We start from the raw sequence: 17,421 nt of genomic DNA, 5'->3' as shown, positions 1-17,421 counted from the left end.
GTGATCTTGCTTGGTATGACCCTTTCCCAGCCCACAACTAATTTATTATAAAGAATGCTTGCTTTACAGTTTATCTGGAGTCACTGATTCTTTCAAGCTCAAAAATATTGCAGACATACTGTGTTATTTAATTGTCTTCTCACCATGAATGCTGATGAAAAAATAGACTTGTCACTAGAGTTTTAGCTTGGAAGTCCATACTTATTTTGGGTCGCATAGGACTCAGTTATAATTAATTGCAGTGGTTTGTGAAAAAAAATGAAAATCGATTTTTCACTGTCTCCTTAGCAGCATGTGGGTTCAGCCAGTGATGGAGTGTTGAGTGTTCTGTTCAATCAATCTCATAACAATTTTGAAAAAAATACAGATTACTTAGAAGTCAGAAAGAGGCTTTGGAAAGCCATTAGTGGTGAAAGGACAATAGATTAATTTTATTAATCCATATACCTCTTAACATTAATGAGTGTTTATCCAGAAAGTGGAATTAAGTAGGAACATTTATTGTTATGTTTCTAAGTCCTTATGTCATATGATTCCAATGTTCTAAGTGGTATTTTTCAAGTTTTCTCAAAACTAATGCTGAATGGATGATTCTTCATGGGTCTGGAGGTTAATATTCACAAGATTTGTAGGGTCAGGACACTACGCCTCCTGCTCTTTTAGTTTCTCGCAGCGGAAGGACCTGCTTGGAGGTCAGGAGTTTAAACTGTGTGGCTGCCAAATTCTTTAATTTGTCTGGGAAAGGCTTGGCTAAAAGGAAGTAGTGGCACGTTGTGAAACATGGTGTGAGTGTTCTTGCAATATCTCTTAGGTGCTTTGCAGTTTTCCCAGAATCGGGAAGTGTTTTTAGACCTGTCAGGATACCAGGTATTACAACCATATCACTCACTTTTATAAAGTAAATGCTTAAAGGAGTATTTTGTAAATACCATTCCTTTTAGTCCACTTATGTAAAAGGAAGCAAAATAATACTAGCTTTATATTTTCAATAATATTTTTAGTATTTGGAGTAGTAGCAAAGAACTTGTACATTTGTTAACTGTATCTTCTAGGATTATCTTGTTTTGAAAACCTACATTAAACACTCTCACATCCAGCCTGTAAAACTGGGAAATAGCTCAGAACTCTGAAGTCTATAAATATACCTATTTACTTTACCCAGAATGTCATTTTCCTGGACAGATTCCCATTTTTATTTAATCTTGTAACTTAATATAATTTATGTTTTTCCCAGCTGGGTGTTTTAAAATATCTCTGGACCATCCACAATATGTACAAGTCTATTTTCCTTTTTTCCTTTTGGGAAGAATGAAGAGAGTGGTTCAATATTTTTAATAATTTTTAGCAAAGCATCTTTGTGAAATACATGAAAAAAAAAAGTTGAGAAGCATTTTGAAAACACAGACCATCTGTGAAGTAATATAATGAACAGTGAGCTTGTCATTTTAATGTAAAAGAGATGCAGAGATGATGATTCTTGTTTCACTGATACCATCTTTAGTTCTGACACATGTAATTCTGTTTAATGCTGTTACTTTTGGAACGGAATTAAACTTGACATGCTCCTATCAGTGAGATCAGAACCGTGCTGGGTTTCTAAGTGCAATAGTGTTATTTTGTCATTAAGATTGTTTGGACTGGTCTCTTCAATTTAAGGAGCACTTTTTCCATCCTTGGTACACAAAGAATAGTTAAGCACAATGGTGGCAAAAGTCCCAGCAGAAACAATACCTATCCTGGAAGAAGTTCTGGAGGTGGTCTTGGAACTGGCTGTTGTTGTGGTGTGTTCAAGGTGACACACCCAGGGCATGCACTTCGGACTGGAGTTTTGATAGGAAGAGATCCAGCTGTGCTTTTGGGACACTAGGTGATCTGCTAAATTGACGCCAACAGCTTCTAAATAATGATCTTCAGGATACAAAGTAATTGTTCCATTCAGTCCTGTACCATCTTTTTTTCCTGTTTGTATCCATTACATTTTCTCAATATTTACTGCATGCAAGGTTCTGTAATGGGAAGGGTTTTTCTTCTGTACGTTTTGGGTTTTGTTTTGTTTTGGTTTTTTTTTTTTAATTCCAGCTTTATGACTGACTACAGGCACAGGTTAGCAGCTGCTACTTTGCAGGAATAAAAAAGTTTTGACAGCAGCAACCTTCTTACTGATTATGATTTATTCAAATTCCCCTTAAATGCTACAATCTGACTGCAAAACTACATTAAAATCCACTTTGTGCAGAATGGACTATATAAGTAAGACCAACCTGATGTGGCATCTTATCCAACCATGTTGTCTGTAAAATCTCTGAAGATGGCAAAAGGAATCCTTACTACATCAAAATAGAGAAAATATTTTTCTATGTGAAATAAAAACATGTGCAATCTGTGGTGTAAAAATCTGCAATGCAAGATCTGTTCTGTTTTTAAGAATGGTTTTTGTTGGAATGTTTGTCCACACTTAACATTTCATCCATCTCTGTGAATTATTAACATCACCTTTGAAAATTAGTAGTGTGTTTTCACATACTAAACTTGTTTCACAGTGGGAAAGATTTTCAAAGCGCCCATTGTACACACATAGTATCACCTGTAATGCTACTCTGTGCTGCTAGACCAGCAGCAGTTTGGGGGGCTGTTAGCATGACTGATGGAGGAAAGGCTGCTTTAAGACTTGATCCTGCTTTGATCTCCTCAACAGGAATTTTTCCATTGATTTCAAGGTCAAACCTGTACGTGAAAAATGGCCTTAATATAGCTGTGTTATTTTCCATGGTGCAATGATTAAGGCTGTTTTTTCCCAAGTAAACTTCTTCACATTAACCTGGGTAATACAAACATTCTGGAGAAAAACAACAGCATTTTAGAAAAGTCTGGGCTGGAATCTGTTTCCCACAATTCGAATAGCTCTGTGTAATCATTCAAAATTAGTCTAGAGTAAATAAAAAGGGCTGCCAGACTGTAGCAGTTAGGATGCAAGTTTTGAACCATGAAACATCACATCCCCTGTGCTGACAACAGGAGTCAGTTTAGGCAAGAGCATTAAGATCCTGGATTTTTTTAAAGTTTTCAATGTAAACTTACTAGAGAGCAAAACATACCCTTCTTTTGTCTCTAGAAATGTAAATGAGCCATTAATTGTAAATTCTGTTCTATTTGATTTAGAAGTTATTTTGAAAGGGGCCATATAAAAGTTATAGTTTGCTACTGTAGTGCTGCTCCTTCACTAAAGAATTAACCAGGGCTTGGGAATTTGCCAGAGCATGTTGCTTTTGGCTCATTTCCAGTCAATCCCTTAAGAAAGCCACCAACATGTTATTGCTCTTAATGCCTTTGTGAGCAAATGCCGCAATCTGCAGAAAATGTTAGAGCTATGCTAATTTATTCCCATAATTTTATCTGGTCAAAAACTGGGAATAAAGGTTGCAACAAAACATTTGAAGGGAAATGCCACAATTTTTCATAAAGCTATGGATTATGATGTTTTCTATGAAATATGGTCAGCCAAATGCAAATTGTTTTCATCTAAGGATGCCATGTTATATTGGGGTTCTAATCCCCACTCATGAACCATCTGTCAGCCAGGAGAGGGAATGTGCTCAGATGAGAAAAGTTGCAGCCTTCTGGTCTTTCAAAGTTCACATACTCAGGTTTGTAGCCATACCTTGTTGTTCCACACAGGCAGGTGTTTTTTTCATATGTGGTACTCATAGACGATGGAGTTAAAAACAGCTGTGTCACACTGGAGGAATTACTGTTGATGGACAGCCAACCGCAGCAGCTCTGCGAAGCTGACAAAGCAGATCCACTTTTAGTATTAACTATAAAAGTTTTCACAACACTATCATATATTTCTTTGTATCACCCTTGTAGAACCAGTTCCTTAGCGTAAATGCAGGCAGTTTTGATAGATCAGGTAGGGGTCAGGTAATTAGGTGAGAGAACTTCAGCCATAAGGAAACAATTTAGGGATTGCCCATTCACCCAAATGAACATTTCAGTGATTTTTTTCTGTTTCCTAGACTGCTGGTGGTCACATCATGGTCAGCCTCTCTGGTGCTGATAGCTGTGATGCTCTGCTTTCTGAAACCAAGTTTATTAGAGGACCTGCAGTTCTGTAGACTTGCTGAAGGACAGCTGCCTCTGTAAAAATAGGAGTGTTTTCACATTGCATTGGCCATTTTGGATAAACTTATGGCAGCATTTTGCCATCACATGTAGTCTTAGGGCTAATCAAATATTTTAGAAAGAAAGACTTCTGGAAGTTCTCATGCTGTCAGGTTACTGAGGGAGGCAGAAAGGCTTCTGAAGCTGCAGACACGGTTCACTGGAGGCAGGGGAGAGGCTTCACCTGAATTCACTGGACCCCCTATCCTGTCCTCACCCACTCTGTCTGGCTGCATGTTTTTCTGTACACACAGTAACTTCTGTGACCAGGTGATGAAGCAGACAGGGAAATCGATCCAGCAGAAAAATAACCTGGAAAAATAAATATCTAACTGAATTATATTTCAGCTCAGCATCTAGCTAAATGATTGAAATGTACCAGCACAACAGGGCTTAGAGGTATGGAGAAGGAATTGTCCTGGAAAGGAAAAAAAATATTCTGGAATTTAATAATTTTCAAGCATAGACTTTAAAAAGGCAGTTTTTGGACACAGGTTTGGATCAGACATTGTCACGGGATTTGCCATATTTGTAGGACAAGCAAAGAGATTTTTGCCCATGGTTTTGAGTAGTGTAATCCTCTACAGGAATAAATATTTAATTTGACAGATTTTCTAGTAAAAATTCCCCAAATGAGATTAGCTTTTGTTGAGTTACATTTTTTTAATATATTTTTCTCTGACTCTTTAAAATAAAAATAACTAAAAGTCAGGACATTTTTTTGTTTTGGTTTGGTTTTTTTTTGGAATATTAGCCTGCAATACAAGCACTGGGTCCTTTTCATATACTGCTGGAATGCCCAGCAAGACTTCTCATACTGAGTGACAGTGAAGCCTCAGACCAGTGAGTTTCACCCCAGAAAATTATATCCGAGGAATGCAAAAGTAATTGCTAATTGAACTGATTTTTGTTTAACTTTATCAGTAAAGTTATTTTAATGGGAAAGATGGCTGCTAAGTGACTTAAAGGATCTAGAGAAAACTGGAGAAGAACAAAATAGCTAAAATAATCTAAACGGAATAGGCATTGAAATAACCAGAGGTGCTTTTAAAAAGTGGTGGCTCAGAGAAACTGCAGGCATTGAAGAAAAACTTTGACAAACTAAAGACAAAATAAGAAAAAGAGAAGCATGATTTGGTGGAGAGAAGTAAACAGGAAAAGTTCCAGTCAATGCAATTGGAAAGAAATGTAAGAAGTTTCAAAAGAGATACCAGCATCATCAAACTGAGTCTAATAGAGAAAATTCTCACACTCAAAAACTGTGTCTTCTGGGTTGTGCAGTGTTTTTGAGGATGTTCATTGCTTTTCCAGATGTGTGTGTTATCCTTTGGTGGTTTGGCTGAGATCAGAGAGACTAAAAGGAAGCACAGTGTGTATCAGAGATGTGGGAAAGTTTGTTCACCCTTTGCACGCTTCCCTCCTAACTGTATCTGACTTCCAGTTACATATCATGTTATGAGAATTAAAGAATCAAGATGGTTTTCTTTTCCCATATTAAATTCAGTTCGGTTCTTAGGAAATGTAAACTCTACCTTCTTGTCCCTGACTGACCTCACATGCTTCAAGGCAATGTTTCCCACTAAAAACTCCGGCACCCGTCCTACTTAGGAAAGGAAGGAATATGTGGCGTGGGAGCTGTTTTCAGGAATCAGTGGGACTTAATATCCTGCAGGCTTATCTGCAGGCCTTGGGGTATGAAAATATTTTGGAAAATGAAAATAAACACCCCCATTAAGTTTATTAATGTTTTTCATGCCCTTGAATAAAGATGTTCCTTTTATGTAGAATTATGTAGGATGTCTAGTCTCACCTCACCTATAGCCTTGTCATATTACTTTAGGAAAATTGCTTGGCTTGTTTATAGCTCATTATGCCCATTCACGGAGTGAGTAAAAAAATGTATATTTCAAGTAGCAGTTACAAGATTTCATTAATTAAAAAAAGTAGATATATTTTTGAAATAGAAAACCAGTGTAGTATAATTTCAGTCAGCAGTAAGAATGTGATGGGCAAGATTAAAGAAAGATGAAGAGAAAAAAGAAAATAATGGGTTCCAGACTTCCACTGATAAGTGAACAGATTATCAAAGACTGATGATTACTAATTGGAAGGTTATATGACAAATAATTTCATGTAGGTTAATAGAATGCTACCATATGAGGTTGGAATCAGGCCTTATCAGCAGTACCATTTGCCATCTAGCAGTTTTAAGATGAACAGAGTACTTAATTCTCAGACCTCTTTCCCTTTTGAGTAACACAGAAAATGTTTCTGTTTGCATGGCTACATAATTCCACTACAATTGTAAATGCTGGAATTGTTGTGCAGGTATTATTATTTTGTATTGTTTCATTTTTAAAATAAATGTGCCCACTCTAGAGAATCAGAATCTAGGTTTCAGTCAAAGACTTTTGTTTTGATTGATGGTTGATCATGTTACGATGATGGAGACAAAGATTTTGATATAGATGGGAATGTAGGATTTTACATAGTAGATTTAGAATCTACTTTGTATAGGTTTAGAATTCTTCTGATGACCATTAGAAACTAAGAGCAGTTAGAAATATTGGCTCTTAAACTGTATGTTTGAGCCTTATCTCAAGGAGCATTTCTGTCCTACTCTGGTAAAAGCTCTTCATTACAGTAATACTAGTAAATAATTTTTTAATCACGGCTCTCTTCATTTCTATGTTAAAAAAATAATTATTCCAGTCCTGAGTTGATGAATGTCTTGGTTTGCATGACGTGTGGTCTTTTATAAAAAACTACCTAATTGTCTGCCTTTTTTTAATATTTTATCTCATTCTAAGGCTTTTTCTGAAAAACAACTTCCTGTACTAATTTTGCTTTGTGTGTGTGTGACATAGAAAGTGTGATTCAGTCATTCTCTTCTAGGTTTTCCTACCTCTTTGCCTTCCTTTTGTCTTTATGAAGTGTTTTGCAGCACAGAGCTGTGTTTAGATGAAAGGGTATCTTTTCGTTTTAATGAGGTAGCTGTGACCCTCCACTTGCAAAGATACTGTCAATGCCATGATTGGATTAATTTTGCAGAGGCAAAATACATCCTAAACACATAAATTAGGGCATGAGTACCTGCAAATGGTCTCCTCTTTTGTCGCTATTTCTGCCAAGCATATTGTCTCTATAGAGTCATTGTAGGTGAGACCACAGAAGGTGAACAGCTATTATAATAAAATATACTGAGGAAGGAGGGTGTGCGCCTTTGCCAAATGAGGACTTCAACAAACGGCGCATGTTTTCATCAGAGATTGCAGTGTGCCCCCTGCACATCCCACTGTCTGCTGAAGGAGAATGTGCCAAGGCATGGGAACAAATACAGAATACACAGGACAAACACAGACTTGCCCTGGCAGCAGGGCAGGGTCGGGGCCCTGTCCATTGGCACGCTCCGTGCGCGGCGGCACCAGCCATGCGTGGCAGCTGGCCCATCAGGGTCCCAGGCTCTGCTTGCCCGTGGGGGGGCTCCTTGTCCTCCTCCCAAGGGCAGGGGGCTCAGCCACCGCTGCAGCACCAGTGGCCTGGCTCCTGGGTTAAGCACATGGGGTAAATCAAGGGGGAAGAGGCTTGTGGGCCCTCCCTAGTAACTCACTTGTGCCAAATGCAAGGTTTGGAAGGCACAACAGTTCAATGCCTAGGGTTATCAACTTGTTTTCCTCAGGAAATTAAAAACAGCCTACAGAGTTGTGCTGCCTTTTGGACGAGCTGCTGACTCCATGTTAAAACTGAAGAGAATAGTAAATGACCCTGAAAAACACAGGAGGTGTTCTGGTTTGGTTTTTTACTTAGTGGTAGTATGTGTGCATGTGACACGTGCATGTCTTGTCTTAAACCTGGGGTTGAGAATTGTTTCCTTTGGTGAAGAAATTTATATTTTATTGTGCTTTACCTAAGTGGTGACACCTCACTCATGAAGAACTGATGTGCAGTGTGAGAACAAGGCCTTACAAAATCCTAGCATCCTTTTTTTTTTTTTTTTTTTTTTTGGTTTGGTTTGGTGGTTTTTTTTTTTTTTTTTTTTTTTTTTTTTTTTTTTTTTTTCTATCTACTGGGCACGTGCAGAATCCCAAAAAGAAAGGTGTTTGATTAGGTACCTACAGCTGGATTTTAGACTCCTCTTTGAAGATACATGCAAATGGTTGTTAAAACATTCCATGCCTTTTGTAAATAAAGTGTAATCAAAATTGGAAGTAATGAAATCACTCGCTTAAAAAGTGTTTACAGAGCTCATCTTGGGCTGGATTATTCGATATGCCCCTATTTTAAAATGCAAATTCTGTCTTTATTAGTTCTGCAACTTATTTGTGAGGCTCTGTATTGAAAAGTTGTATTTTCTCAGAGCTAATTATTATTTTCCAGAACACATGTGGTCTGAAATATTTGTATTGTACCTGAATGACTCTGAGAGATGCAAACAGATTTATTTTTAATTTTCTATCTTAAATAACTTCTTAAAGGTCGAACCTAAAACTTACTTTATTTAACGGACTAATACCAAACAATATGTAACTGATATATCAACATGGTACTTCTTCCTCAGCCAAAAAGATTTTGCTTTATTTTCTTTTTAGGAAGGAGGCACAGCTGGATGAAGAAGGACAGTTTCTTGTCAGAATAATTTATGATGATTCCAAAACCTATGACCTGGTTGCAGCTGCAAGCAAGGTCCTTAGTAAGTAATACAGCTGTCTTCTTTGCCCATTCATCACATAAAAGATAAACCCCTCCACAAAAATCCATGTAGCAGAGAGAAACAGGATTTAGCACAGAGGAAGTGAAAATAGGCTATTGGTCATAGAGAGAATTTCTTAAGAATCTCAGAAGAAAGGATATTTTTTTTTTTTCATTTATCTAAGATGTTGATTACTCCTTTTATTCCCTGAAGTGATTATTACTTCCAAAGTGTTCCAAGTCATAGGTATACCTGAAACTGCAGTAATATACCTCATCCACAGAGCATGGTCAGTGTTACAAGGAGTTGTGGGGTAAAAATATACTGCTGTAGCTACCTTGCCAGTATACCACACCCAGGTTTCAACCACTGCTGCAAGAGCAGCCTGTGAATGAACCCTTGATCTCTCTGCTAAACAAGCATGCTGAGTTACAGAAATGTTTGTGGCATGGGCACATCTCATTTCATATCTGCCATTGATCTGAGTCACATTCATTTTCAGTCATTGCAGCTCTGGTCTGGAATTTAAAAGGTAGAATTGTTCCCATTAGCATTATTTTATCTGCAGTCCCAAGCGCAGTGTGAATTTGCTCTAAATCAGTAATTAGCTAAGGACCCGTAAGACTCTGGTGACTGTAGTAGTTGTGTTGAATTGGAGCAGCTGATGTGGTTTCATGCTATTGTAAACCAGAAGTAACTTCCCTGAGGTGAGCTCTACTAGCAACTGAGTTCCTTTATTTTCAAGTAGTCATGTCTTATCTGTATCAAAATCTAAAATGCTGTACATGCGTGAAATGCACAATGTGGCAAAGTCATAGTGGTAATTAGCAAATACTAATTAAATTCCTGTATTGAATACTCATTATTTACCCTGTGGCCCCTGAGTCTTGTTTTTATCATATTCTTGACCTACTGGATCTGGGTGGAATTTAGGTACTGTCTTTCTTATTGATGAATATGAGACTAAGGCAGTAAGCAAAGTGTGTGAAATGCAGTGTTTGGACTGAGTCATATTTTCCTCTTTTATCTAGATCTAAATGCTGGGGAAATTCTGCAGATGTTTGGGAAGATGTTTTTTGTGTTTTGTCAAGAATCTGGTTATGATACAATTCTACGTGTCTTGGGCTCAAATGTCAGAGAGTTTTTGCAGGTAAGAATTTTTGCCAAGTCATTTCAGATACCAGGCAGAAGTATTGTCTAGTCAACAGATTAGATTGAGAGTTGGAGATACAGGTTGTGCTTTATAATTTCCCAGTTATTTGTGGAGAGGTGTCTAAAAACTTCCCTCCTTAGTATTTGTATTCTGTAGAGCTTTTCACCGCTCAGCAGTTTTGGCATTGTTGTTCTTTTTCCCGCTCAGTTAATATATTATTCAGTTAACTGATAGAGTAATAATTTTCCCATAGCTTCTTTGACTGTTCAATTTCATAAAAAAGTAGTGAGAAGGCAGGTAAGATGAGGTTGTAGAGGCATTCATAAATCTAAAATTTCATTTGAAATTCCAAAGAAAAGTTTTGAACAGGACTTTTCATATGTAACAAAAGTATGAAGTACAAGAGACATGGAAAACCCACCAATTCAAATTGTCGGCGCATATTAAGTAAACAGACTTACCTTGTTTATATTAACAGAAAATGTGGTCTTCAGATTTGTAAGATATTTTCTCTCCTTGGTTCTCGTTGAGTAATTACAGATACATTATGTACACAGCTAGGGCTCATAGGGAGCTTATCTCTAAGACGTTATCCTTCATCCATGAGGGTGGGATAGAAGAGCAGTGTTTAAGTCAGTATTTGTGCTTCTCTAACTGCAGAACAGCTTGATAATGCACTGTAAAACAACACAAAATGAAAATTGTTTTTTCAGTAAAATGGAAGAAAGTAGTGACTTCTCTAAAGTGTGATTTCTAACTGTAGAAAAAATGGGCTTCCCTTTTTTGTCACCTGAAAATTGTTCACTTCAAAAAACCACTTTGGATTTAGATTTGTGTTATATCACTCTTGGAGAGAACTGTGTGCAGTAATGAGTTTAAAAACATTGAACTGATTAAGATTTCATGGGAGATTGCCCAAAAGCTGAGTGTCATATCTCCACTGATTTTCACTGGAAATTTAGCAGCCTCTTGTCATCTGTTGCCTTAAAATCTCTCCAGCAATAATAAGTGAAAAGAGAAGTGTGCATAGTTTGCTGGATTATTAGAATATTTACTTCTGTGTCCCACTACCTGCCCCAAAACCTGGATTGTTCCAGAGCATCATGGATGTAGTCAACCCAGATTTCTTGTACAAATCCCATGGAGTGTAACTGCTGGGCAGACAGGCAAGGTATGTTCATGCTCCAACACGTGCATACCATGTGTGATCTGTATACCGCTGTCTGTCTGTGGGATATGACATCCTTTATATTTCATAGCTTCATTCACAGACTGCCCTCAAAGGAAGCCTTCAGATAAATGTAATTTTTAAAGATGACTGATGTACTGACGTTGCGGTTAGGGTTGAGTAAGCATAGGGGAGGAGGAAAAAAAAAGGTGTAGCTGGCCTGTTGCTCCATCAAGTTTGGGTACACATGGATGGGCCAGTCCTTCCATATTCCTTTCCCTCATCCCCTTTTCCAGAAAGTATACTTCTCTTTCCATTCCTTACCATGTGTGATGATGAAAAGACTGGACACGTTTGTAGTGCACACCAAACCTCTATAAAAGCGTGAACAGCTTACATTTACATTCTTCCGATGACAGTGTTTTAAGCTGCTTTGTTTGAACTTCACTGTTAACAGATGACTTTGGCTATTATACACTTCTGTAAATTTTAACAGGACTAATGTATTGGTAGCTGTGCCAGAAGTGTACTTTTTAGCTTTTTATTATGATGGAAAATCAACGTTAGCCATGACTTATTATTTTTGCATCTTCCAGCAGTCAGGTTAGGTCAAGAAACTAATTTATATACCTGTTACAAAAAAGGTGCAGATTGGTTTTAATGTGCTGAACTTCTGTCAAATTCTTAAAATATATAACAGAGTTCCAAAAGGTGCTTCTTGAAATCTGTACTGAGTCCAGGATTTGCAAAATAATTGAGGGCTGCAGCTTTTTAAAGCATGTGAAAATAAATCTTATTTATGTTCTGTTTCCCTTAACGTCTCCGAGAAAATGTAGTTTATTCGTAGATGAAACACAGGCACTTCAATCTTCATGAAAGAGGAAAAAGATAGCACAACTAAATCTAATATTTATAGTTTCTATGAAAAACACAGGCCTGGAAAAATTGTGAATCATATTGAAAGAAACTATGCCAAAGAGAAGTGGTGTGGAAAGAGGTGCCTCCTAAGAAACCCGAAGTGTGCTTTTATGTTACGTTTAGTAGCTTTCTGCTGAATGAAAATCAAACATTGGACTAGTGGTTAGTTCTCTCATTTAGGGAATCATTTGCATGGCTGTTTAGTTGTTCATAATTGCAGCACAGTAAATTTCAGGGGTCTAATTCAACTTTTAAAAAAAAGTTTCTGGATGCTCTATACCACATGGAGCTGAACAGCATTTCTTGTATTTCAGGTGCCAATCACAGCTCTTTTGCTTTTAGATGGGTCAGGACCTGTCTGATTCAGTATTACTGCTTGTTCTTGCAGGTCCCTCTGTGTTTCACCATGGAGCAGATAACTTCTGTCCAAAACTCTAGAGTTAGTGTCTCTGGTCCCAGCACAGTCGCTGGCATACATCTGAGCAGTCTAGGAGCCAACAATTCAGGGAGGGAGCTTAGCCCATTATTATCTGTACCTGACTGCCTCTCTGGCCCACAGCAGGTGAACAAACTAGAAAAAAAAGACACATTTGTTCATCCAGAAGCTGCCATATCAATTTAAATTGGATCAAACACAGAAAAAAGTAGGAGTGGGAGTGACAACGGCAATGTCTAAATGACAGGATCTGGGAGTGATTTCAACTCCTTGGTCTGAAAGCATATCTGTACTGCTTCTTACCTGTGTGTTGTAGCAAGGTTCTGACTACAGTAAGCTCTTAACTCACCCCATAATCAGTGTGCATAGGAAGAAAAGACACATTGGGGACTGGAAAGCAGCTGCAATACATCCTGGGCAAGTCCCCCACTCTGGGTGGTTGGAGAGTGAAGTCTGAAGGACATCCAGCGTGGGCTCGCCTGTGACACTGCTTGGACAAAGTCAGTAATGGGGTAGTAGGGTGGCGAAGTGGTCTTGCAGAATGAGGCTACTGCCATTTGTTAGCGACACTTGTGCTGGACTTAAACGTTAATAATTAGACAACCATCTTATAAAAATTCTGTCCTTGACATTGGCTGTTTCCCATAAGAAACTCCTTTTGAAATTCTTCAGGTGTTGCTGACCGTATCACTGGAAGATTACCGTCTTTTCCCATGTATGTCCTTAAGAGGTTTTTTTCCAAAAGTTCCATATATCCCAGCTGGTTTTGATGCTTTTGTACTAAAAGAGCAGTTCTGTACCCAATTAAGGAGATTGTGGGGCAGTCCCTTGGAGCCAGTCAGCTCTCTCACTCTTTTCCCATCCACACTCTTTCGAAGCAGTCTCTTACAATTTCGTTGTCTTGAACCCTGCAAAGACCTTACAGAATTTGCCTTCAAGCATTATACTGTCTGCAACTGAATGCCCACTGACAGCTGGAATTAATTGACTCCCAATTTGTTGCCTCTTCAAGTTTAAATTTGGAGGTGTTGATATAGCAACAAAAACATGAATTTGAAACACACTGGAAAACTGAAGGAGGAAGTTCCAGGCTGAGTGCATCCTACAGAATTCCTTTCTAAGAGTCTCGTTTCCTCTGGAGGCCTCCCAGGAGAAGAGACAGCTGTTCAAGCACTTCACAGCTCACATGAAATCAAATTCAGTATGCTTCCACAAATTTGATGATTGACAGATGCTCATGAAAGGTGGAGAGTGGCCCAGACAGCACTTGGAAAATATTTTCACCTCACTTCTTGTGTTGGCGGAAAACAATATGCAGAGCCTGGTGCTAGCAGTTACCTGGGGGGGTGGGAGAACAATATTTGAAATATGCAGTAATGTTCTGGACTTAAGATACAAAGGAGTTGTATGAATTTTACAACATAGGTAAATAATTATGTGGGTTGCAGCACTCTCCAGCAAGGTTGCTCTAGGTTGTTCTGTCTGTGTTAAATATACATTAAATAGTAAACTGGAGCCTTTGTAATTGCTTCATAATCAAAGTTGGAGCTAGCGTTGTCTTCTAAGTGTGATTTTGATCTCATTGTTCTTCTATTTAATGTCCTTATTAGATAAGCCTATCAATTTATCATTTAGCTTTCCTCTCTGGAAGACAATTTGTCTGGTCAAAATTTAAATTTAAGTACATAAGATGTCCAGGACATCAGCTGGAAAAATAGCAGACCTCTTCCCTTGAATAACCTGTTCTAAAACATTATTACAGCAGCTGTCGTATGTTCTGTGTATTCGCTGGATTTTTTCAGTTATTCTCAAAGTATGTATTTGAGGTTAGTCTTCTAATCATTTAAATCTTTAACTTTGAGACTTTGTTAGGCCCTGTACACTTGGGTTGCCTGTTACAATGTCAGAACTAACATGTTTCATTGAGAATACAGAAAAAGATTAATATTTATTCAGACATGTATATTTGTATCTGACATCTAAATTCACATCTGAAGAGCAGATTATAGGGACTGGAATTTGGAAGGGATGAAAATGTGGGAGATACAGGATGGAGAAACACACACAGGGTTTTTAATCATCAGAGTGTTTCAAAATGAAGTATAATCAAGCATGAATTCTTACTGTGTGGAGTAATTTTTAATAGTGCTAATTTTGATGCCATTCATTATTCCAATATTGCCAGAGGAGATGGAAGGACCATCACAAGCTACCTGAAAAGCCTGCTGTGATGACAGTTCTACAAATAATAAGACAAATGCACCAGAGTGTGAGCAGTAGGAGAAAAGAGATGTTGATGTAAGATTAGACAGCATATGTACTTACTTTCTTTGGAGCTAATAAGCGAATGCCTTATATTCATGTTTCTTATTTCTTCTTCCAGAACCTGGATGCGTTGCATGACCACCTTGCTACTATTTACCCGGGTATGCGAGCCCCTTCCTTTAGATGCACTGATGCGGAGAAGGGGAAGGGACTCATTCTGCATTACTATTCGGAAAGAGAAGGTCTTCAGGATATTGTCATTGGAATCATCAAAACAGTAGCTCAGCAGATCCACGGTACAGAAATAGACATGAAGGTAATGTCTGAAGGGTTGTACATATTGGAAGTTTATATCATTATGGACAAAATCAAGAAAAATGGAAGTGAAGTGATGGCAAACAATCATTTTCATTGTTGCTGTCCTCAGTGAAGCAGTGGCATCAGTAGTGTCTCAGGAAGAGCCATCTTCATTTGTGCTGCTCTAAGGACAGGTCAGCCATGTGCTGGGAAGGCCAGCACTAATTTGCAGACAGACTCAATCGGGAACAGTTCAGGACAATATCCTCTTATTCAGAGAAGGAGATGACATGTACAGAAATTAAGTCCTGGGTTATTTGGGGTGCTTTTTTCCACTTTATTTTATATTTGGCATATATTTCTTGCTGTCTGCTGTGTTCTGTGCGAACATGGACATTTTGTCTATGTGTCCTAGATTCTTCATCTCTGTGCAAACTGTGAGGCTGGTGTGCATTGATGAGGCCTGGCTGGCGAGCAGAGCATTTTGCTCCCAGCCTGCATGCCAGGTGCATCCCAGAACCAAGATGTGTTTGTGGGTCTCGTACTACCACAGTGTGGGAGTGTGGCTGGACATACACCTGCAGCCCCAGAAGCGGAAAAATGTTCCTCAGTCACAGAGTTTACATAATGTCACATGTGCTAAGTCACTTGTGAAATGGGAAAGAGGCTTCTGCTTTGTGTCCATACAGAGCAACAGAAAGATTTAATTGATCAGGCCTTGCATAAGTAATGGTATAAAATCAGAGCTTGATCCAAGGTGCAGATATATCTGGGGAAAAACAGCAAATAAAAGCTTTTTGGTGTTAGAAATATTGCAACCGATATAAATACTTTTCCTTAAGTAGAAAGAATCTAAGCAGGTACAGCAAGCATTCTTTTATTTTTAAGTATCCCCTAGTCATACTACATGTCTAGCACAGTTTATCTGTTACAGTTTCATGAGCGTATCACAAAACCATGATCTTGCTCAGATAAGAGATTTACAAGGAACCCAATGACAAAGGTATTTGTACTGCTATGTTGCAGTATTTGCTTTCTAGATTTCTTGCCATAAGCTAGCTCAGGTTTATACTGAATGCACAGTTCTGTATAGTGATGGCGATATAATTGATGTCTTTGTTTTGATTCTACTTTGTAGAAGTCTGTAATTCAAACTTTCACAGCAGGTGTTGGTAATCAGATACGGAAGGATGCAACAGAATCAAAACAATCCTTTTCTTAGGCCCTGTTTATTCAAAGTGTTGAGACAGACAAGGAGAACCATGTTGGAAAGTTGGCTGCAAGAGTGCTGAAGCTGTTGCTTGACAAGCATTTCTTTTGGTAGCACAGGCAGCTTATGCAGTCCCCCTTCTCTCAGTGCTTAAGCTTGTCCTACAACAGCTTCTTCAGCTGTGTCTCTCCAGCTGTTTTGAAGCTATAAAGTAAACTAGACGGAGGAAATTAACTGGGTTCAAAATAACAGTTGGGTTTTTTCCTGGGTTGTTTTACCCACATCTGTTCCTTTGTGTGGTTTGGTGTTCAATCTATCAGAGAGAGTTCTGTCAGCATAGTCAAGGGCTCATGCGGAGACAAAAGTGATTGGTGGGGCAGAGGAGAAACCTGGGTTGTGCAAAGCAGCTACCAGAACAAACCTTTGACAAACTGTGTTCTCAGTCTGGATGTTACTTTGTTGAGAAGATTGTATTGGACAGTACTGATACCCATCTAGAACTTTTCACAAATAATACATGTTCCAAAGAGGTTTAAATGTTGATTCTAAATTTACTTCTCATTCTCATTTGACTTCGTTAGGCTTTTCTGGAAATTTTATTGTTGTACTGTAATTAAATAGAAACTTAGTAGTGTTGGTCAAACCTACTGTAAGTGAGCACAAAGTTTAATTTAAATCCCAACTATTCTTCCAGACCATCTGAGCCAAAAGCACATAGGTACCTAAAAATCAGTATCACCTCTAAAGTGAAGAAAGTGCATATTGTCTGTATTTGATTCTATCTGTCACCCTGTTTTTTTCCCTTGTCCCTATTAGGAATTCATGTGCCCTCAATCATGAACTTTTTCTTGTTAATTAAGCTGGTTAATTAAGCCTAGCTTTTGACACCTTCAGTGACATTAAGTAGTGCTTTACTCCACAGGTACTCACTAACTTCAGATAAGCAGAGAATAATCACCTACTTGTTTCTGTAAGATGAGAGTACAAAAATTTGCAGCTTATCCACACAGACAATGAAAGTCTCCCTCTGTTACTCCACAGGTCAACTATTAATCATTAATGGTAAAGAGTGATGGTTTTAAAGCAAAGTAAGTCTGCCATTGTAGTACCTGGCTAGTTTTAC

At 38.2% G+C, this 17,421-nt stretch overlaps 1 protein-coding gene across 1 annotated transcript in view; it reads left to right on the top strand.

The window, feature by feature from the left end:
- GUCY1B1 (guanylate cyclase 1 soluble subunit beta 1) overlaps positions 1–17,421 on the top strand; it is a 44,109-nt gene that overhangs the window by 7,245 nt on the left and 19,443 nt on the right. The window contains exons 3-5 of the mRNA XM_042808231.1: positions 8,751–8,851; positions 9,883–10,001; positions 14,910–15,107. Of these exons, the coding sequence (XP_042664165.1) occupies positions 8,751–8,851; positions 9,883–10,001; positions 14,910–15,107 (418 nt within the window). The remainder of the gene's footprint in view (positions 1–8,750; positions 8,852–9,882; positions 10,002–14,909; positions 15,108–17,421) is intronic.

This window comes from Tyto alba, unplaced genomic scaffold, assembly GCF_018691265.1.
Source record: "Tyto alba isolate M040663 unplaced genomic scaffold, T.alba_DEE_v4.0 Super-Scaffold_6, whole genome shotgun sequence".
NCBI lineage: Eukaryota > Metazoa > Chordata > Aves > Strigiformes > Tytonidae > Tyto > Tyto alba.
The sequence above is the reverse complement of the archived record's forward strand: the minus strand, read 5'-3'. Positions and strand labels throughout refer to the sequence as shown.